The sequence below is a fragment of the Protopterus annectens genome, chromosome 1.part2 (genome assembly GCF_019279795.1).
Source record: "Protopterus annectens isolate FY-2018-M chromosome 1.part2, PAN1.0, whole genome shotgun sequence".
Lineage (NCBI taxonomy): Eukaryota > Metazoa > Chordata > Ceratodontiformes > Protopteridae > Protopterus > Protopterus annectens.
The window spans coordinates 724511715-724534237 of NC_056727.1; the positions used below are offsets into that span (position 1 = coordinate 724511715).

General features: G+C 38.8%; 1 protein-coding gene across 2 annotated transcripts in view; it reads left to right on the forward strand.

Annotated features, from left to right (window-relative positions):
- CAPN2 (calpain 2) overlaps nt 1-18610 on the forward strand; it is a 602999-nt gene extending 584389 nt beyond the window's left edge. Inside the window, exons 20-21 of one of the 2 annotated variants that reach the window (XM_044058713.1) lie at nt 306-364; nt 17701-18610. In XM_044058713.1, coding sequence (XP_043914648.1) covers nt 306-364; nt 17701-17724 — 83 coding nt within the window. In that variant the 3' untranslated portion in view covers nt 17725-18610. The remainder of the gene's footprint in view (nt 1-305; nt 365-17700) is intronic. The other variant, XM_044058721.1, reaches the window with a different exon arrangement.
- Nucleotides 18611-22523: the final 3913 nt, after the last annotated feature.

Consider the following 22523-nt stretch of genomic DNA (forward strand, 5'->3'; position numbering starts at 1 on the left):
GTTACTAGATGAAAATGTGGAACAGTGTGTGTATAACATTTATGTGTTGGTTTTATTCATGTACTGAATAAAAGACTCTGGTTTGTGAACGGCTGGTATCCGGTGCCTATTTTTAAGTTTTTTGAAGACAGAATTTGTTGTAGACACCATTGAATGAGTAGTGTCATTCATCAAAGTAATACTTTGTTTTACTTGTACCAAGATCCTTTCTGTCCTCCTGAAATATGTGAGTCATGCTGTTCTAACATGATAACATTGTAGTAAAATACAAAATTGTAAATTCATTTACTCTTATCTTTCTCCAGAGGCATTCAAATATTTTGATGTGGAAAACAGTGGGACCATCGAACTTTCCCTGGGACATGTAAGTTGTAACACTATTACCTGCATTTCTAAAATAGACTGAATAATATACCTTGAATAAATATTTCCTATTGCAAAAAATCACAGAGTGGCTTACTGCTTCAAGATGTGCCAGCACCAAGTTTGTTAAACAACGCTTAAAATAACACATTCTGTATCACAAGGATATTGTGCTTTGTTTTATAAAAGGAAGATTCCATGCACCAAACACAAAACTGCCACATAATACTGCCAAACACTAACTACACTTGCAAGAAATCCACTAGAAAATACTAGGGGCTGTCATAACAGAGAATATAAACAGCAAAATAGCTTATAGGATACTGGTATAAGTACTGAATATGATCTCTTGGAGAAGCTAAATATTGTTAACTAATAACACCATTAATATCAAAAGTACAGCTGAGATGCCTAACAAGATGTTTTTTAACCAAACTACTAACAATGAAAACATGAATATTACTGCTTTTCAAAAATGAAATTTCTAAATCATATGATAATGAAACTACAGAAGGAATGTGATAACAGTTTTACTAGCCCTGTAGAGTTTAACTGCTGTGTGTTTGCTTTAAATTAGCTAAATGTATAGTATTGGGGAATGGGAACGAATTTAACAGATTAATAGATTCTGGGACCATGGTCAAGTGTTAAAAACGTTATGTCTTCAAGTGTAACACCTATGGCAAGTGAAAGGTGGAAGTATTGTGCATTCAGGGAGTATCTTATAATACATATAGACATGCAGACACTGTTGGGAAAAATATTGTATCCTATGGCATCAGTTCCTGACATTACGCATGATTTTGTAATATGCAAAATGTTCCACTATTCAGGATGATATGGACATTGTGGATAAAGGGGAACACAGTTAGATAGCTCTGGCCTGAATGTGCTCTTAATAAGAGTGGACAAGGTCAGCACCAGCTGCTTGGAACCTTGTTAAAAACACAATCTTAATAGAGAAAATATTTCAAGTAATAATATGGAAGGGCAGAAGTAGCAACTGGCTGCTTATTGGAGGCAGTAGTAATCTGCTTAAATAGGGGCACATTGAACACTGTATAGTACACAGTTGGTAATGATTTTTAACAACTCCTAATCCACTCTTGTGCAAACTCACTTAGTTTTGTAAATATACTGTAATATACATTCTCTTTTTATATTACATATTAAATGGGGCAGGAATAACATTTCTTGTCTCTTTTCCTGTTATTAGGTTGTTAGTATCTATCTATGAGGTTATATATTTATCTGTTTGTAATTATTGATTATACAATGACTGGCCGGTAACATCGTAAAACGAGTACGCTGATTGGCAAGCCCTCGTGACCAAACCACACCAACCGTAGGTAAATCCAGCATTACCCACACCCAGGCGTGGTTTATTGCTTAATTATTTAACATCTGGAAAGTGTATCACACTGTCATTACCTATTTTATAAAGATGGCTCCTGCAGTTAGGTTTTTATTACCTGTTGACAAAATGTTCCAACAATTGTAACACCCTCATTCTAATCATTTTCCATCTATATTTTAAAATCCCAATGAAATCTTACTTTCAACAAAACAATCCTGTCATTGTACCAGTACCATTTCTGAGTCCCCTCCTTATGCAGCCAAATTGTGCATCATAAAATGTCCATATTTATTCACTTGTTTATCAGTTTGTCACTTGAGCCATGTAAACAGGTGACAAAGAGCATTCAGCATTTTTTTATAATTTATTACGCATACAGCAGATAAGGTATATGCATATTTTAAGTGTATGTGCGTGACTTTAGGATACCATAAATACTGTGTTTAATATAACAATATCTCACCTATTTATTTACCTCTGACATGTTAGACTTTCCCAGTAAACAGACTCCTTTCTTAGTGATGCCCAGGTAGAAAAGCTCCATATTACATGCATTTTTCACAGGCAATTAACTATACATAAAGTGTCAGCCTGTGGTTTCACTGCAAAAGAGGCCTCATCAGTCTATGTGCTCCAATAAAATCAGTGCTCTTAAATAAGAGTGCCATCACAGCAAGAGGTTTTCCAGTTTGATTTACTACTGGGGTGCCTTCTGTGTGAGGTCTGCATGTCTTCCCCTTGTTCATGTGGTTTCTCGCTGGGTGCTCCAGTTTCTCCCCAACATTCCAAAGACATGCAGTAGGTGGACTGGATACTCTAGGCTTGCCGTGGTTGTGCTTTCATATCCCTCACTCACACACGCACTCTCACCTACGGCCGATTTAGTCACCCAGTGGTGTGAACCTTTGTTCTACAATGGGGTGTCCAACCTTTTGGCTTGCCAGGGCCGCATTAAGTGAACAGAAATTGTCTTGGGGCCGCATATAAAATATATCATATAGTTAACTCTTTTGCTGCTGTGGGAGACCAAAGTCGACCTTCTGGCTGTACTGTAGGTGCATTTGAACAATGAATAAATGTAATAAATGCCTAATATTTGCCTTAAAATTCTAATTCTCTTCTAATTCTAATTCTCTCATCTAACAGTTAGCTCTAACATCTTAGTTAATATATATTTTTTTATAAATAAACAGAGATTCACTACAGCACTAGCATTTCTCACTGGGAAAACCACTCCAGTGGTCCAACTACATAAAATGTCAACATTAGCAGTCCTACAATACTATAATCCACAAAAATAACCCAACAAATTTGCAATAAAGTAAAGAATTCACATTACTGACTTCATAAAACAATGCTGAATAAGCTACAAGAGGGTCTCACCCAAACAAATAACTGGTGCCAGAAACATGGCCTCAAGCTAAATGCCAACAAATGCATCATCATCCCTTTTGAGGAGAGTGATGTCTCCACAAATTATCACATTAATCAATGTTGTAAGCACAGAAATCAGTCATGAGGTGCTTGGGCACCCAGGTTGATAGAGGCCTGACTTTTGACCACCATGTTGTCTCCGCTGTACGGAAAGCTTTTTACATGGCTCACTTCATTAGTAAGGCTATCTCATCCAGGGACAAGGACATCATAACATCCCTGTATTCTTCCTTTACAAGAGCCATTATTGACTGCAATGCCCTTTCTGGCATGTGCCTCAGCAAAACACCCTGCCAAAAGAAAGACTACAACCATTTCTGACAAAAAAGGTCAAAGGACTAAGTTCACTTAGTTATCCAAACAGACTATAAAGCTTCTTGCTTTCCTCTGTCTCTCACTGGCCCCTATAAATTTCATCACTGGCTTGCTTTCCAGGCTAAGAAAGATCCTGCCTTAAAAGACTTTCTCCACCTCAGAAATACTGGTTATTTTTAAAAAGCTCACTACAAAGACCACAGCCTTCACTGCAACATAAACAAGCCACTTTGTATGGACAGGTTCTTGACACAAAAACCTTCAACTTCTGTAAACAGCTCCTCTCATTATCAAACATCTCATTATCAAACAATGTATATATATATATATATATATATATATATATATATATATATATATATATATATATATATATATATATATATATATATAAAAAACACACACATGGGTGTACTTCTTACATTGACAGACCTAAAGGCTGGCAGTCAAAACATCATAGAAAAAGGCAAATGTCAACACTGTACTACATGTTCACTGAAAAAGAAGTTGGACACATGCAACTGTCCTTAACAAAAAAAAAAAAAAGATACTGAAGAAGCTTGTATAAGTGAAACCAGTTAAACATTTATTTTACTGAGCAGTTAGAAAAGAAAAATAGTTTTTTATCACACCAGAGTGCTCATTTATTTTGTGTTTGTGTGTGTGTGTGTGTGTGTGTGTGTGTGTGTGTGTGTGTGTGTGTGTGTGTGTTTTATATATATATATATATATACATGTACATGTACGTATATATATATACATGGTTCCACTTCTAACCATCGAAATTTCAAAACATCGAAATTCTGATCATTGAGACCAGAACATCGAATTTTGAAACATCAGAGGTTACAAGTGTAACCATAAAAAGAGAAAAATAAATGTTAATAATTGTATGCAGGGGGGCTTTGCCCCCCTGCACTCCCCACCCCCCTACTTTAATATTCCAACTCCGAGACCGCACTACAGTGGAGTAAAGGGAAATCTCCCAATTAGCGCTATACGCAGAAGTGCTAAACGGGAGATTTTCCGTACCCTATCTGTAGTGCCGTCACACAGATGGTACATAGACACACACACACAAACACTCTCCCACCTCCACTTACCTTTTTCTTCCCCTTTAAACCTTCGATGTTTTTATACTTGATGTTCTGGTCTCGATGATCTGAACGTCGATGTTTTAAATGGTCGATGGTTTGAAGGGGAATCATATATTTATATATATATATATATATATATATATATATATATATATATATATATATATATATATATATATACACACACACACACACATATATATATATATATATATCACACACACACACACACACACATATATGTATGTTTAAGTAAATGATGTTTAAACCACATGATCACTTCATAGTGGTCATTGATGACAAGAGCTTTAAAATGACCTAAAATGTTACAATAGCAATCTCCAAGTTAGAATAAAGTAGTGGAGCAAAAAAATTATTTAAACAAATGGACGTGTGTTCAGTTCACAGTCCTGTAGCATTTCTAGATGCCCCACTTCCATTGTAGTTCCACCAACCTCATTGTTCTCCCCGGACTTTCTCCAATACAGCTGAAGACAGTCACAGAACCAAAGGGCACCCTGGAGGCCTAGCTGTCACCTTCAACTGAGGGATGTTTTTACTTTAATTGCTACTCAGTTATGAATGCCATGTTGTGAGGAGGGACCAACAAAGTCCAAGGATCAGGAGGACAGTAAGGACATGTGATATATCACCCTGCCTCTATAGCAGCTCAACCATGTCCACTACCCTTGCTCCATCCTTAGACTTTCCCTTCTTGTCAAGACACCCCCAGCCTGCACCAAGGATCACCCCAGGGAATGTCCATGTAACTGCCCATCCCCGGATGAGCAGACATATACCTCCCCTTCACTCCATCTGCCACTCAGGCCACTAATTAAATGTGGGTTGGCAGGGCTTAATTTCTTTACATCACTGGAGGGACTGATCAAACACAAGTCCTTTTACTTGTAAAGCTTTTTAGATCAAATCTAAACAGCTCAAATTAAAAAAAAACACATTTTTTGCAGGGGGCAAGCCCCCCTGTACACCCCACTTCCTGCTAACTAAATATATGAACTCCAAGATCGCACAACAGCAAGAAAAGGGTAAATTCTCAAATCCCTGTGTACTGTGATATCACACGTAGAGCAGACAAAAGGCTGAAAAACAAGAGAAAAAAAAGCATTTTCTCATACGAATGTTCACTGTTACAGACTGCAACCAGATATCAATAAAGATAAATAGATATATGTATGTGTCTCTGCATATATGGGTTCCATCACTTTGGTTGGTGAACACAATTATCCCATGGCAACTTTTTTTGGAAAATCTCATCAGTGATGAAGGTGGTCAAATTGTTTTACAAACTTCAGGAAGTCAACTATAATTCCTCTTTCTCCATGGTCGTGTGCCCTGGAGTTAATTAAGTATTGGGGGTATGGGGGCAGAGAACCTGTGTCATGGAATGTGGGGGACCCCCCAAAGTAAAAACTGTGTGTTTAGCATTTTTCACTCACTGCAAATGTAACATATTTGTTTACATTTGTGATCACAAGTTTTAGAATGTTTTATTTTCAGTTACTATAATCACCAGTGAAGTTTAAAGGCACGTGTTCTATTGACTGATGTTTATTGGCAATTATTTAGAATACACTAATATATGAAAAAGTAGAAGAAAGAAACCATTGACCTTTCAAAGCATAGGAAGTTGTTTATTGCAAATGAAAAATAAAAAATGTGTTCAAGCATTTCTGGGGAAAAGAGTAACTTTATTCACAAGTGTGTGTGCACTCTTTTTCTCAGACGAACTTCTAAAGGCGTATATTTTAACACAAGCTTATGATCTTACTTGTTTATGTACATATAATGATCATGTTTACTAGGTAGAAGTGTCAACAGCATTAAAAAACAACATTAAGAACATCAGTACAAGTCAGTCTGCCCAAACCAAGGTACTAAGTAAGAGGGTTCCGCATCATCAGTAGTCTTCTGTGGTATACTTGTAAAACCTTTACTAGAAGACATTACACCACCAGATGTCCAGCAGTGTTATTTTACCATTGGTTTAAGTAGTCCTTTTCTGCTACTTTAAAGAGGACCTAATTGCCTTCCATATCATGCATAGTTAATTTTGGCTAATCTTTTGTTAGAGAATAAGAGAATTCTCCCAGTGACTTTATTATTTGCCAGCCATAAAAACACGTTCCCGTTAGGCTTTCCAGTTTGGTGTTTAAAGTTAAAAAGAACTAGCAAGCCTGAGAAATACATTCATAGAAAATATGATTACAGCAGCATTTTAGGGATTAGCTTATCTTTTTAATTCTTGTGTGTGTGTGTGTGTGTGTGTGTGTGTGTGTGTGTGTGTGTGTGTGTGTGTGTGTGTGTGTGTGTGTGTGTGTGCACGCGGGCATGTGCGCACAAGTGATGGTAGACTGATTACCCCATAATCTAGCTGTGTCTTAGATTTTCAGGAATTTGATAGTAAGAGACTGACTGACTGCTCTACATATGGGTATGACATTTCTTATCAAAGTAATTCCTTCATCTACTTCTAATCAAATTAACCAACAAATTTATTTTCACAGGTCCCTTGCCAGCGCCTTTCAGCCTGAATCTACTAAGTTAAAATAAAAGGCAGCAGGAGAAAATATATTAACTCTGGTATATAATTCTAATTATTCCAGTCCTGTAGCTGATCTCAGAGTTTGAATCCTGCAAGAAAGCCTTTCCAGGGAAATCATCTGATGTAAGAATCTTAGGGCAGGACTTTGGTATTACAGCCTTTACCTAAATTGAGAATCTGCACTTTAATTTAGGTAACAGAAGGTTGGTTGAAATGAACTGAAAGAGAATGTAGGACCTTAGCTAATATTTAGGGTGGTTTTCAAAGCTGCTTGCGCAAATGTGATGGGGTATTCCTAATGTTTATGAATGAGTGTACCAAAGGCATAATTCATAGAGGCCATTTATGCTAATGTGCAAAACCTAAAAATAATGACATGCAAATGAGAAGTGTTACAAAAGCACCTCATTAGCATGCTACGCTTTGCAATTCATAGCCCAACATCCCTGTCTAATGCACATCCATTGTTAAATGCGGTACGTCACCTTTGATGTTTGAGTTGCTAACCGTGAACTTGTTTGTCAAAGTATGCACAAGAGCTTCCCTGACACACAAATTAATGAAGGGGTTTCTGGGGGTAATAGCGCTTGTGCATACTTACTACAAAAGAATTAACAGGACACAATAAATTATTTTGCCCAGCGATCACTTCAGCAATCTGTATGCACAAGCACTTCCCTGACACAAATGAATTATTTCCTCCAACAACCCCTTCAGTAACGTTTCCTGGAATGCATAAGCACCAAAATGAAACATTACTGAAGTGGTCATTTGGGTGAATATGTCCGGGTATGCACAGGCACTAAAATAAAACATTTCATCCAAACCACCCACTTCGGCAATATGCCCCAGTATGTACAAGCACCAAAATGAAGCATGCATCCAAGCAACCCCATCAGTAAAATGTCCAAGAATACACAAACACTAAAATAAAACACTTCACCCAAGCAACCCCTTCAGTAATATGTCTAGGCATGCACAAACTCTAAAATAAAATATTTCACCCAAGCAACTCCATCAGTAACATGCCCAGGTATCCACAGGCATCAAAACACATCATTTACCTAAGTGACCCCTCCAGAAAAAATGTCCAGGTATGCAGAAACACTAACTCAGCTTCCCTCGCATCACCATCGTCTGACTAAAACCTGCTGCTTTCTGGCATAACGTCTGGGTGATTTACACACTTTGTATGCAAATGAGTTAATTATAGATTCATGTCTATGACTCAAATTCACGTGCATACATGTAATCCCCCTTAACTGCATAGTAGCTGTCTCCTTATCGGTTATGCATTAATCATGTTATGAATTTCTGATGGGAAAGTATGTTCACAAAAAAATTCCTCCGCATTTCCATAGTCATCCTGACAGTCCAGGAATTGCATAACTGCATAGTGCCGTTCCTCATGGATCACCCTTATGAATATACAAAGTCGCAGACTGTTCTTATAGTTTACAAGTATAAAGTTTATTTCTTTTACATGCATTTTGTAAGTGTAAGAGTGTGACACTGTTAGTCAAATACGGTCAGAAGGTTGGACCTTTTACAATATATGAATTGCTAGAATTCTGTGTATCCAGGGTTTGTGTATTAAGGGATGTTTCAATATGTGCATTTGAAAAAGTGAAAAAAAAATTACAGTGATGAAGATGATTCTAAATTATTTGCCCTTAACTAGAAGATTAATTTTTCATGGATGGGAAAAGCTGCCTGTCATGTCGTCTAAAATCTACTCACAGTTTTCTTGATTAAGAATAATAAGCCAGTAGTATATACAAAATAATTACATTCTCTATAGATTTTTTATCAACAAAACGAATAATTTGTAGGGTCATATGTAGTTTTGTGTGGGGTAGTTCTATGTATGGATTTTTACTTGTTTACTTAATAGGTTCATAGGTAGGTACTAGGCTATCTGCCCGAGTGCATTTATAAGCCTAGCCAGAGTGTGTTGGCTTTCGCTGCCCCATTAATTGATCCTCTGTCAAGCAGAGCCAATGAAGTGATCCCAGTGGTGTATTTTCTGTTACCCATCCACTTGTCAAGGTTTCTCTTGAAGTGTGTTAGTGAGGGGCTCTGCCTGATGTAATTTGGAATTTTGTTCCAAAGCATGGGGAGTCTCAGTGACAGGAATCTATCCCTCCAGCATGTTCTAATTATTGTTGTGGTGAGGTTTAGCTCACTAGAGCGCGTGGCTCGCAGTGACTTGCATTCCTTTAGGTGGAGCATGTCCATCAATTCTAAGTTGGACATGGCTTTGTAAGTCAGGCAGAGATCACCTCTGAGGAAGCGATATGCCACTGAAAAATCTCCAGCTGTACTCAGTCGGGCTGCATAGGATATATGTTTGAGACCAGTAATCCTCTTGGTGAGGTACTTTTGTGGTCTTTCCAGCTGTTGGAAGTGTCTTGTGAGGTACATCCCAAATGGGGCATTGTACTCTATGATGGGTCTAATGAGTGATGAGTAGAGGGGCACTATAACCTCCTTATTTCTAGATGCAAACCCTTTAGTAATTATGGGCCACATAGAAGGATTTCCTAACTACTTTGGCATTATGATAGATATTAATCTCTCCTTTGACTACCTGGGTCCCCAGATCTCTTATTACCTCTTCTGTATTAAGGGGGCTGCCACCTATGTGGTAATTCGTGGGTGTTTTGTTTTTCCCAAATGGGATGACTATTCATTTTTTGGCATTTAGCTTGAGGCCATGACTTTGACACCAGGTGTCCGTCTCATTAAGGCCCTTTTGGAGGATGTCCGTGTCAGCCGGAGAGTCAATTATGGCTCCCAGTTTGCAGTCATTGGTGAACTTGGTTAGCCATAGTCCTCCTGTGTTTGCCTGTACTTCTGAGAAGTATATGCTGAACAGTAGGCATCCCAGGACCGAGCCTTGCGGGACACCACTTGTGACTGGTTTACAGTCAGACCTGGAAGCCTGCTATTCGTACTGTGTGAGTTCTATCTGTAAGCCAGTTGGCAACCCATCTCGGGACGTAGGGGGTTATGTTCAGGCTGGTGAGTTTTTCTGTAATACCTGAGTGGGGAATGGTGTTGAAAGCCTTGGCATGGTCAAGGTAGGCTGTGTGAGCCACCTTTCCCTCATTTATGGCCTTGGTGACTGTCTCGAAGAAGTCAACCAGGTTTAGTAGGCATGATCTGCCCTTAACAAAGCCGAACTGTGATGGGTCAAGTGTTTGGAGCGCATCATCATGGAACTCATTAACAAAGACATTGGGAACCTCCATAGTCTTGCAGACCAGGCTAGTCAAGCTTATGGGGCAATAGTTACCAGGGTCAGTTGTGGCCCCTCCTTTGTGGACAGGAATAACCATTGCTGTGTGCCATTCTATGGGCACATAGCCTGTGGAGAGGCTGAGGTTGAACAGCGTGTTTAGGTGGGGGGTTAGTTCATTCTGTAGTTCGTGCAAGATGCAGCCTCAGACACCATGTGGTCCTATTGATGCTGTGTTTTTGGCTTTTGAAAGGGCTGTTTTCACCTGTGCATCTGTGATTTTTGGGACACTACACTTTTCCGGTATTGTTGTGGGCCCTTTTGGAGGTTAGGGGGGGGGTTTCACCGAATCTATCTGCCAGGATGTTGGCAATATCAGTAGGTTCAGTATATTTTGTGCTATTTTGCACTAGCTCAGAGCATATCTGTGAGTTGCCACTTAGATTCTTAACATAGCTAAAGAAGGCTTTGTGGTTATCTTTTGAATCCTTGGCTATTTTTCTTTCAAAGTTAGCCTTGGATGATTTCATGAGGGACCTCAGTTTCTTACTGATACTGATCAGGGATGTCTTTCCTTCTTGGGATTTGCTTTTTTTTCTGAACTAGTTACCTCTTTCTATTGTATAGCTTGTTTATTGCAGGGGGTCCACCAAACTGGTTTCCTTCTCTTAGAGGAGTGAGTCTTGGTTTTGCTAGGGATGGCACAATCCATGCATCCTTGTAGGTGCTCATAGAGTGCATTTGTAAAGGTTTCTGCATCTTAGGCAGCGTTATCCTTTAGCATGGGGGCTGTGAAACTTACCACCTCTGTGCTAAGTAAGGTGAAGTTTGCTTTAGAAAAGTTTTTTACTGTGGTTTCCTTAGTTGGTGGTGGTGGGGAGGTGTGGACATCCAGAGTGATTAGTTTATGGTCTGATCTAACCAGTGACAGGTTGACCTCCGGTGTGGAACACCTGTCGCCCATGTTGGTGATGACCAGGTCCAATATCTTTTCACCTCTGGTAGGGGAGTTTACCAACTGATCCAAGGCATTTGAGTTGATGAATTCCAGGAAGTGCTGGGCCTGGGAATTTGTACTTGAGTAGTTTTTCCAGTGAATGGTAGGGTAACTGAAATCACCCAATATCAGGATGTTTGGTAGGACCTTCATGTTTTCCAGTGTCTCCAGAAAGGTGGAGTGGTGGTCCTGGGTCATGGAGGGTGATCTATAGCAGGCCACAATTTGCATTGCAGATTTGCCCAATGTTAGTTGCACATGGATGATCTCAGAGGTATCGTGCTGCACCACTAACCTGGAGGTGTAGGTATCCTTGATGAATATGGATACACCCCCTCCTTTTGTGTTTCGGTCTGTGTTCTGTGGCCGAAACGTGTGGTATGAGTTGTAGCCCGGTAGTGCTGGGGTGCTCTCTGGAGCCTTGAACCAGGTTTCAGTTACTGCACAGATGTCAACATTCTCCATACTGAGGAGTGCTTCGAGCGTGTGCATTTTGAGATTTAAACTCCTGGCACTGAGTAGCATAACCCTCAGTTTTTTGTTAAGTGTGCTGTTTACGGAGGTGGGTTTGACTTTTGAGCCTTGCCTAAAAAAGGTACTATGGGGGGCAGCAAGAGTCTTGGCCAGTATTCAAAAGCCTAGGGGTGACAGGTGCAAGCTGTCTCTTGCGAAGCAACGTGGCTTGTCGAGCATGTCGTCCCAGGCTGACAGACACTAGATCCCCCTTTGAATGACACCAGAAGCTTAGCCAATTGTTGAAATTGATATTTTTTTCTTTATACTGAGGTATCATTCTTGGTGAGGGCAGGATGCTACTTAGGGTCAGGGTCATACCAGCCTGGTCTACATGATCAGAGAGCTTTTTCATGTAGTCCAGGGAGGTACATCTCTGTCATAGGTCATTCATACCAACATGAACAGAGTCATATTTGTACTTGTTCTGGAGAGACCTGAGTGCTTTTTATGTGGCAGATTCTAGCTCCTGACAGGCAGCTAACAGTAACCTTCTGCTTGTCCAGTGTAGTGAGTGGGACGTCAGTGTGCCTGACTATAGAGTCCTGGGTGGTGACAGCTTAGCTTCCAGTTTGGCTGTATAATTGCATCTCTCACATATGTTAGACAACCCTCTCCTCCTACCACAAAACACTGTGTACATGAGGCAGTTGTAACATTGCCTCAGGATACTCAGATTCACCAGCTGGACTGGAGAGTGCACCTGAAGTTGCCCCTTTGGTCAAACCTGAATAGTAGGGTGAGCTGCTTAGTCGCTTGGTTGGTGAGGGGTGAATAAAGAGCCTTGTCCTGCTGGGCAATTAGTGTCAGGGTATATTAGTGCTTGCTATTAGGTCTGAGCAAGTGCTGGGCTGTAAGATGCTTTTTGAGTGCTTAGGTTGAGAGTTAGACTAGTTTCAAGGGAAAAACTGAAGAGGAGACTTAGTGGAGCCGGGAATTATTTAACCGTAGCTAACCAGCACTGCCTGCTGTGCAAAACTGTGCAAATGTGTTTTTTATAGTAGGGAAATGAAAGAGATAGTAGTTTATTGGCCATTTTGGGCTAAATTCTAACTTCTGGGCTGGAACCACTCCTCCAGGGACAGATAGTTTGCTCAAAGCTCCCCTCTCCCACAGGTGAACAGAGAAACTTCCTTCTATCCAAGTAAGGTATGGGCAACTCAGAAACTAGTATCACAGCCCTGAATTCAGTACTATCCTGAAAACTGAACTATACTAGCTTAGAAAGGCGGGAAACAATGAATTTTTCTTTTGTTTTAAGTGTATTTTTTTTACTGTTTTGCCTTATCTTTTCAAAAAAACAAAAAACAGCCTTTTCTGATTGTAGTCGTTTAAAGCTATCGCACTTTGGTGTGTAGCCTACAACAGTTAAACAAATTATTTAAACAAAAAAACAACTTTTTAAAAGTGCAGGCAGTCAAATACGTACAATATGTGAAAAAACAAGCTTTTAAATCACAACTGTTTTCCACCTAAAAACAGATTTTCCAGCATTTATTAAGTACAGAAAACTGATACTTAAACTGATACAAGCCTTCTAGCTTAGGAGAGACTTTGGAGTGATTAAGGCTTTCTAGTGCTACACAGTAGGTTAGTTACAGGAAAGATGGGAAACAAGTGCAGATGTGGTCTTTGTCCATCTCTTTCAACTTTCTGGTTTAAAACTGTCCAAATGGTCAATAAACTACAATTTCTGGGCCAAGAACCTCTCTTCTAATGGTAGACAGGCTACCTAGAGCTTACCACTCTGATAAGCTAGAAGGCTTTCCTGCAACACAGAAAGACTTGCGGGGCTCAGAAGCTTACCAACAGTCCTGGATACAGCAACTCTGTATCTGGAATAGGCTAGTTACAGGAAAGGTGGGAAACAAGCGCAAGTGCGGCTTTTAAACCAGAACGTTGAAAGAAATGGAAAAAACTGCTCAAATGGCCAATAGCTACAATTTCTGGGCCAGGAACCACTCCTCTTGTGGTAGATAGGCTACCTAATACTTACCACTTCCACTGATAAGCTAGAAGGCTTCCCTTCAACACAGAAAGGCTTGGGGGGGCTCAGCAGCTTACAAAGAGTCCTGGAATACAGTAAATCTGTACCTGGACTAGACTAGTTACAGGAAAGGTGGGGAACAAGTACAAATGTAGGCTTTTAAGCCAGCAAGTTGAAAGAGATGGAAAACTGCCCAAACAGCCAAATAAACTACAATTTCTGGGCCAAAACTCACTCTTCCCATGGAGGATAGGCTACCTAGTGCTTACCACTCCCACTGATAAGCTAGAAGGCTTCCATCCAACACAGAAAGGCTTGGGGGGCTCAGAAGCTTACAAAGAGTCCTGGAATACAGCAAATCTGTACCTGGACTAGACTAGTAACAGGAAAGGCAGGAAACAACTGCAAACACAGGTTTTTAAATCAGAAGGTTGAAAGAGATGGAAAAGCTTCCCAAACAGCCAATAAACTATAATTTCTGGGCTAGAAACCACTCCACCTGTGGTAGATAGGTTACATAGTACTTACTACTCCCACTGATAAGCTAGAAGGCTTCTCTCCAACACAGAATGGCTTGGGGGGCTCAGAAGCTTACCAACCATCCTTGACACAGCAAATATGTACCTGGATTACACTAGTTATAGGAAAGGTGGGGACCAACTGCAAAACGGGCTTTTAACCAGAAAGTAGAAAGAAATGGAAAAACTGCCCAAACAGCCAATGAACTACAATTTTAGGGCCAAAACCCACTCTTCCCATGGTAGATAGGCTACCTAGTGCTTACCACTCCCACTGATAAGCTAGAAGGCTTCCCTCCAACACAGAAAGGCTTGGTATGTCTTAGTGTCTTATTATTCTAGGAAATATAATATAATAATAAGACATTTTTTATACTATTTATTTACATTTCCTAGAATTACTAATTCATTTTATTTGTGTAAGTCTGACAAAATAATTAAACTTATAATTCCAAAAACTTTTGTCTTCCTCAACCCCAAAAAAGAAATTCTCATTTTAAGTAGTAAATACCCATGCCAAAATTTCCCAAGTAATATGACTACCACCTCAGGCCTCCCCCAAAAAGAGGCCACTAGACTAGTGGGACTAACCCAGTCAATAATGGATAATTAAATATTTGTTCTGTATTTATGTAGAGGTTAACTTTATCCTCAACATTTAATATAATTGTTTTGGGGGTAGTTTGTTTAACTCTGTGTGTATTATATATTTGCTCCTTTTCTGAGTGAAGGGGTATTGTTTGTTCTGTTGAAACTCTGGTATAATAATAGTGTATAACTGAGCACTCAGTTTTGAAAATCTGCTTTTCATCAGATTTTTAAAAGAGAGTCAAATATTTGCCTTTTGATTAATAAACACAGAGTGAAGATACATCTGTGTTAAGTCCAGTGCCACAGACTGCCTCAATTCACAGACATGGATCTGAGTGGCATACACTTGACTTTCCATTCTCTTAAATTGTGCACAGAAGAGCCTAGTACACTAATAGGTATGGGGCAGTCCACTGCTCAGCATGGGGGGTGTTGTGTGCCATGGCAACAGTACAGAATGCAGCGGACAACTGCAGACTTGTGCAATATACTGTACCAAGTAAGTAGCTACTTAGTTCTTTACAGTATATTGTACAAAGCTGTTATCTGATGCACTGCCATCCACCATCATACTCAGTAGTGATTCAGAAAGAAGTTGTCATACATAAGGAATGCAACAATGTAGGGTTTTCCCTACTTGTATTGTGGGAGGTTTTTTTTCTCTGCACTATGTTGTTCGACACATTAGCAGTGAAGGGGGGATCATAGTGCATCCAGATGCACTTCCGTCAGTTAGTGCACGGCTGGATTCCTTTATCTTACTCTGTTGGGACCAGCTGGTACTCAGATGCAATGTTTTGTTTTGTTTTTAATTGCATACAGTTGACGAGGGGAATAACTTGCATATGTGTTCCATGCATGAAATACAGTGCCTACACAATGGGGATATACAATGTCTTAACCCACTGAGATATTTCATTTAAGAATCTCAGCAGCTTTTGGTATATCAGTCTATGGCATATGGTGCCTGCTGCATAACACATAATGTTTATGAATAGCGCCCTTAATTCCTTTTCTAAATACAATATATGTGTCTTTTCTGTGGATGATTATAACCTTGAAGGTAATTGCATTAAGAAGCATGGGATCTAGGAGGCTTACCCTCCCATAAATGATCAGAAATGTATTCATAGAATTGCAGATAGATAGCTGCTTGAAATTAATATTTTAAGACAGAATAGAATAGTTTAATATTGGAAATGAGATTTCAATAATAAATAAATAATATAATATATGGCTGTAATGTATTCATATAGTATAGTGAGGGTGGTATACTGTCAGTGTGGTGTTTCATAGTGCAAACATCTTAGAGCAGAACTGCAATCTTTTCAAACTGAGTTGATTCAGGAAAATTTGTCTTATACTAAAGCAGAAGCATAGCTGGTTCAACCAGTGACCTGTGCCAGTCCCACAAACTTGCACCCCACCCCATCAGCTCTTCCAGTGAAGAGCAGAAAAAAGTCCATTCCTTCTACTGGCACACAAACCAGGTAGCCAGATACACAACATGAACCCCCTCATGCCCTGATACACAACACATAACTCATCCTGCCCATATACACAACACGCACCCCATCCTGCCTCAGTTTTTTAGGTCCCGTTTCTGTGTCTGCACCCATCCTCCTTCCTCACATTTTACCCTCCCTGTGGGTGGAATAAAGACACATTGTTGAAGTTTCAAGTAGCTTATTCAATTAAGTATTTAGATGTACAAGTGTTCTTGTCCATTAGAACAAGAACACTTAGCTATCTAAGTACTTTACTGGAAAAACTACTTGAAACTTCAACAAGGTGTCCTTATTCCTTCCACAGGGAGAATATCAGAGAGAGAGTCTCCTAGATCTGCTAGCTAAAGTGATTTTATCTGGACTCATTTTTTTGTGATCTGTTTCTTGTTAGTCCTGTCACCCTCTGGGTCACAGGTGGGATACCAGAGTTCACTCAAGCCCTCTGGATTAACACTGTATTCCCTTTCTCACATTTTAGTACAAAAAATGTTTATTTTAAACTGTAGCAAGTTGCTTGCTTCAAATCTAGCAAATAGTTGCTACAGTTTATACCTGTACAAAGCATTATAGCACTCAGGTTTTAGTTCAGGGGAAAATATACATATATATTTTTACTTAAAACTGTAGCAAGCAGTTTGCTACAGTTTAAAACTACACATAGAGTACTACAGCACTCAGGGTTTACCATAAAATACAATACCTGCTTTTTAATGCCAGTATTGCCCTAAAGAGCATTGACATGAATGGATGGCCAATCATGCCATCTGTCCCTTTTGCCTACTTTAGCTACACTACTTCACTAAAGTGTAAAAGTCTTGGTCGTGATATGTAAGACCATCCAGGGAGCTAAGGCTTTGCCTTTTGTCACATACAGGTGAGTTCAGATGTTGCTTTGAGTCATTTTTTAAATTCAGGTAGATTTTGAATATCTCAGAAGCGCAGGTGGCACAGAACCATTTAGTTGTGATGATTTTTTTCTCTGTAAAGTTCTAGTGTTTTGTTCATTGTATGTTAACTTTATGTTTCTCTCTTTCTCCCTGTTTCCCCACACCCACTACTGAATTTATACTCTGTGCAACTATTTAAAATGGAAGTGTTGACAATGCTTTGTTTTTACAAAAGTACTCCTTGCTAAATGTTGCTGCTGTCTGAAACATAGTACAAATATTTTTTTTCAGTATTACAAATAATATTTCTTTTTTTTTTATCCACTCAGTGGCTGTTCATTGGAATGATGTAAACATCTCTTGCTGAAAAGCCTTGGAAGAATACCTGTAATCTCAGGAATACGAACGACTGTGTAGTTAGGAAATCACTGGACTGCACTCTTCTTGAATAGTTCACTTCCTTAGATTTTGTCTTTGCTTTTGACAGTATGGTGGTAGAAAGGTTTATGTTTGAAAGCATCATTTATTACTGCAAGCTATCAACTTTTTCTAGTTCTTGGGTGACAGCTTTATTAATTTTATGTAATTCACAAAGTCTGTGGATACCATTGATCTCAATGAGCCCACTGATGGCCTAAAATAACCGTTAAGAACTTAGCCAGCTGCTGCGTGTGTGACATTTATTCCGATTGCACAGGTCAGATGAATGATGTGTGGCAGTGTTGACATCTACAGAGAAAGTGAAGAATTACTCTTCAGCAGAAAGCTAATGCTAAATGATAAATCAGTAATTTATATTAAGCTTTCATCTCTAGCTACTGCAAACCTCATTTGGATTTGTCTGTGGCTGTCATCCCCAACTCTACCTTGTACTTTTGCCCAGAGTAACCTTACCATAATATGGTATATGAGTCAGCAGATCACAAGCATAGGCACTTTTCTGCACTACCTCTAGACAAGCAAGACTCCCCTAGTGAAATCTGCTTAATGGTGAGAAAGGCTGCACAGAGCGCTGCCATGACTGATTGACCTTATGCCTAGCCCACGGACAGTAGGTAATGTGTTTTTACCTGGCAGTGAGGACTAAAGTTAGGAGAAAAGCTCATTTCCACAAGTACAGTAACATATATGCTGGGCGGCCACTGTGGTGTAGCGGTTAGCGTTGCTGCCTCACAGCAAGAGGTTCTCCTGTTCGATCCTCAGCTGGGGGTGCCTTCTGTGTGGAGTCTGCATGTCCTCCCTGTGGTCATGTGGGTTTCTGTGGGGTGCTCCGGTTTCCTCCCACATCCCAAAGACATGCTGTAGGTGGATTGGACACTCTAAACTGTGTGTGTGTGTGTGTGTGTGTGTGTGTGTGTGTGTGTGTGTGTGTGTGTGTGTGTGTGTGTGTGTGTGTGTGTGTGTCTGTGTGTGTGTGTGTGTGTCTGTGTGTGTGTGTGTGTGTGTGTGTGTGTGTGTGTGTGTGTGTGTGTGTGTTCATTCTGTGGAAGGTTGGGCGCCAGGCTGGCAACTTGACACCGTAAAACTCCACTGCCAGTCATGAACAGACAGGTGATCTGCTGTGGCGACCCCTAACCAGGAAAAGAAGACAGTAACATATATGCTGCCGGCAGGTTTACAGTATATTTAGACATTAAGTGCTATGAAACCTAACCCATGACTGCTGCAAACTGTAAGGGAGCAATGACAATGGAGTCTGACAGCTTATGTTACAAGTCCATGTTCGAAAGTACATGCAGAAAGAAATAACAGTACATTACTGTGTCAGCATCTTTTAAATGTACACAGAAGCTCTGAATTAGCAAGATGAGAGATGGACTCTACACTTCCCTGCATGGCAGGATGTTGTTTGTCAGCTCATAATCTTCATTCGCTTCACATAGCTTGATCAGATGAAAGTTTTTATATATTTCTGGAAATAAACATAAATTGTACTATGCATTGACACAACTCTAAATATTTTTGTACTTAGCCTAAAAGCTAAAGATTCCGGCTGACAGGTTAGCAATGTTTACATGTACATTTATGTTTATTTGTGGATCCCCATGTTTTACTGCTAACGAAAAATCACAATACTTTGCACTTTTGAATGTAAACTTAGCATAAACATGTATAATCTACAGGTGGAATATACTGCAACTGCTCATTGGCATAACTGTCTTTGCAAATGGTACTTAAAAAGTAACGTACACTCAACTATGTTTGCAGATGTGAGAAACTGATAAAAGTAACTAGGTCCTTATAAGGAAAATATGACAAGAGTTAAAAAGGTATGTAGGCTAAACTCAAAACAGCCCATAAAAATGATATAAGAAAATCTTTGAGGGCAGTGGTTATTCCCAAAACATAGTTTGTTTTTAGTATTTATTATTAATTTCAGGAAAACTTTTACATATAAATGTTTTTCTCTAAAGGTTCATATCATTTCACTATGCATGATGATGCCATTTCATTCATTAGATGTACAAAACTGTATAGCTACAGTTACTTAAAGTTTTCTTTTCCATAACAGGCCAAAATATACATATATTACAAAAAGCAACAAGTGCTAAGACAGCTATGTACCAGTTTTAGCTAGACAAAGAAGTTACATAACTGGCTTCTATTTTTTCTTTATATTCACCACCTCTAGCAGCTACTTACTTAAATTTGTACCTTTGGTTAGCAGTAGTCTAGTTACACTGAGCATAAACATATTTCCTTCCTACCAACAATATTACAGAGGTAAGATGCAAAGATGCCAGGGATTGCAAACTAAAACTCCTTTGCATGAAATTCCCCTGACTACAGCAGTGCTGCCTGCAGATGGCTTACACAGGTTTGAAGTTACCACATGAGAGCATTGCTGTTCTGTCATTACTGCATGAAGTCACATAGGAGTGTTCTCCTAAGTACACTCATAAGACTGCATTGCTATACAGGTTAACCTGCTACTGCAGGATAAAGGACACACAGGTAGGAGTCATGAGATGGCCTTGGCAAAATGCCATTTAGTATTTATGAGAAAATATATTCCAACAAATGAGTTATTTGTCCCATTATTCGCTTAGACCTTTATCTATTTAAATACAACTAATATTATAGCATTAATATTATTGGACGTTGCAGTGGTGCAGCAGTAGCATTGTCGTCTCACAGCAAGTGGTTCTCTGGTTCAATTCTCGTCTGGAGTGCCTTCTGTGCGGAGTCTGCATGTCCTCCCTGCGTTTGTGCAGGTTTCCTCCCACATTACAAGGACATGTGTCTGGAATGTTTCTTTCCAGGCCTATGCTGAAGATTGGCTTCATTCTAAGTCAGACTTTCCCAGTATACAAATGTTAAATAAATTAATATTTTTTATTTATAAAAGTTTCCCCTTTCTTATAAAATATGTATTTTGCCAAACTATTGAGCACTTTTCCCTGGAAGGCACTTTAACTGTAGATTTTCTGTTAATGTCCTTCATTGCATTCAAATACTTAACTCAAGATTCCTCTCATGTTTGCCACGTATAACTTCAAACAAACTTTTTAAAGGTTCTTTTAAGGTCTTTTAGATGGATATTTGTTACAATTTTTTTGCTAATATTCCACCATCATTGCCTTCATCTAAATATTTTCTACATAGTTTTGGTAATAAAACCTTCACAAATGTCAATATTATGTTAAGAGTGAAAAGAAATCACTAAAATCTGCTGTGGGATGTTTTATGTAAAAATTGTCCGGAGTGTGCAGCCAGGGTAGTTATCTTTCTAAACTCCATCACTAAGACTGTTTAATGGTTCACTTAGTAGAAGCTCTGATTTAGATATTTTTGTTTTTTTAAACATTCATGATCTAGTTTTATGAATAATTTATGCTCAGTTTATGTGTAATTTATATTCAGACTCAACACAAAACAGGTTTAATAAGAATATAAATGCACAATGCTGCAATTAATGCATTGTATTTTTTTTTCTTTTATATTATTTATTTACTACAAGAGGCCATTGCACAAGTGCAAATGATTGCTTGAGCACTAAATGATGCTGGTGTTCTTTTTTCCCTCAGCTTCTGTTTTGTGTGTGTGTGTGTGTGAGTGTGTGTGTGTGTGTGTGTGTGTGTGTGTGTGTGCGCCTACATTACTTTAGTGATTTATGACTTTTTTCATCTGTTTTCTATTTAAGTTCATACGCATGAGTTACTTGTAATGCATCATTAAGAATAACAATGTCTAAACAATGTAAATTCTTAATCAAGGGTACATTTTTACATATGATGTATGTTCTTAACATCTAGGGGAAAATAAAATGCTATAACTGTATTTATATTTGTATCAGTGTGTTTTCTTACATTCTAGGCTACCTTTAAAATAAAATTAATTATGAGTAGAATACTTGCAGTGGTGTTGTATTTTAATTATGAGAAGGATGAAGTTACCACCAGAGCAAACATATTTACAATCCAGTTCTAATGAGTTTGTGAAATATACAACCCCCTGTCTGTCATTATTGCATTATTCAAGTCACTGGTAGTTTCTATAAATTTGGACATGGATACAGATGTTAATCCAAGATAAAAAAAATAGCTAGTTCATTCTTAAAATAAGCCAAGGAGCTTTTTCCTATTTAATTGACTCTGTGAATTTTGCTACCACAAAAACCAACTCTCTTTAGTAAACAATTGTATAAAAAGAAACTCAAAACCTATGAAATGGGGCATCCTCAAGCCATCGTCAGTGCAGGTGCACATATAATGACTTCCAAATCACAGTTTCATTGCTAAAAAAGATGTCATGGGTTTACTGTTTTTATTTTCTGAGGTTTCTGATTGTAAATAGAAAGCAGCATGGGTTTACAATCAGAAACCTCAGAAAATAAAAACAGTAAATAGAAAGCAGCAGTGTAGCTGTGCAAAATGGGTTCCCCACAGTATTCAGCCCTGTGCTCTTTAGAAAATGGTTTACTTGCATCTGCCAGACATGAGAGGTCTCTGTGATTATGTTTATGTGAACAAAACAGTCCTTTTTTGTCCTGCTGCTGGAACCTTTGCAGATATATAAAGTATGAAGACAAGGAATGAAAACATTGAGACATAGTCACAGTATTTTCCCTAACCATATTCTATAATCTATTACAACTAAAGTCAGTTATCACAGATGTTTCTAATCTTCACTTTCTAGAATATTATACTTT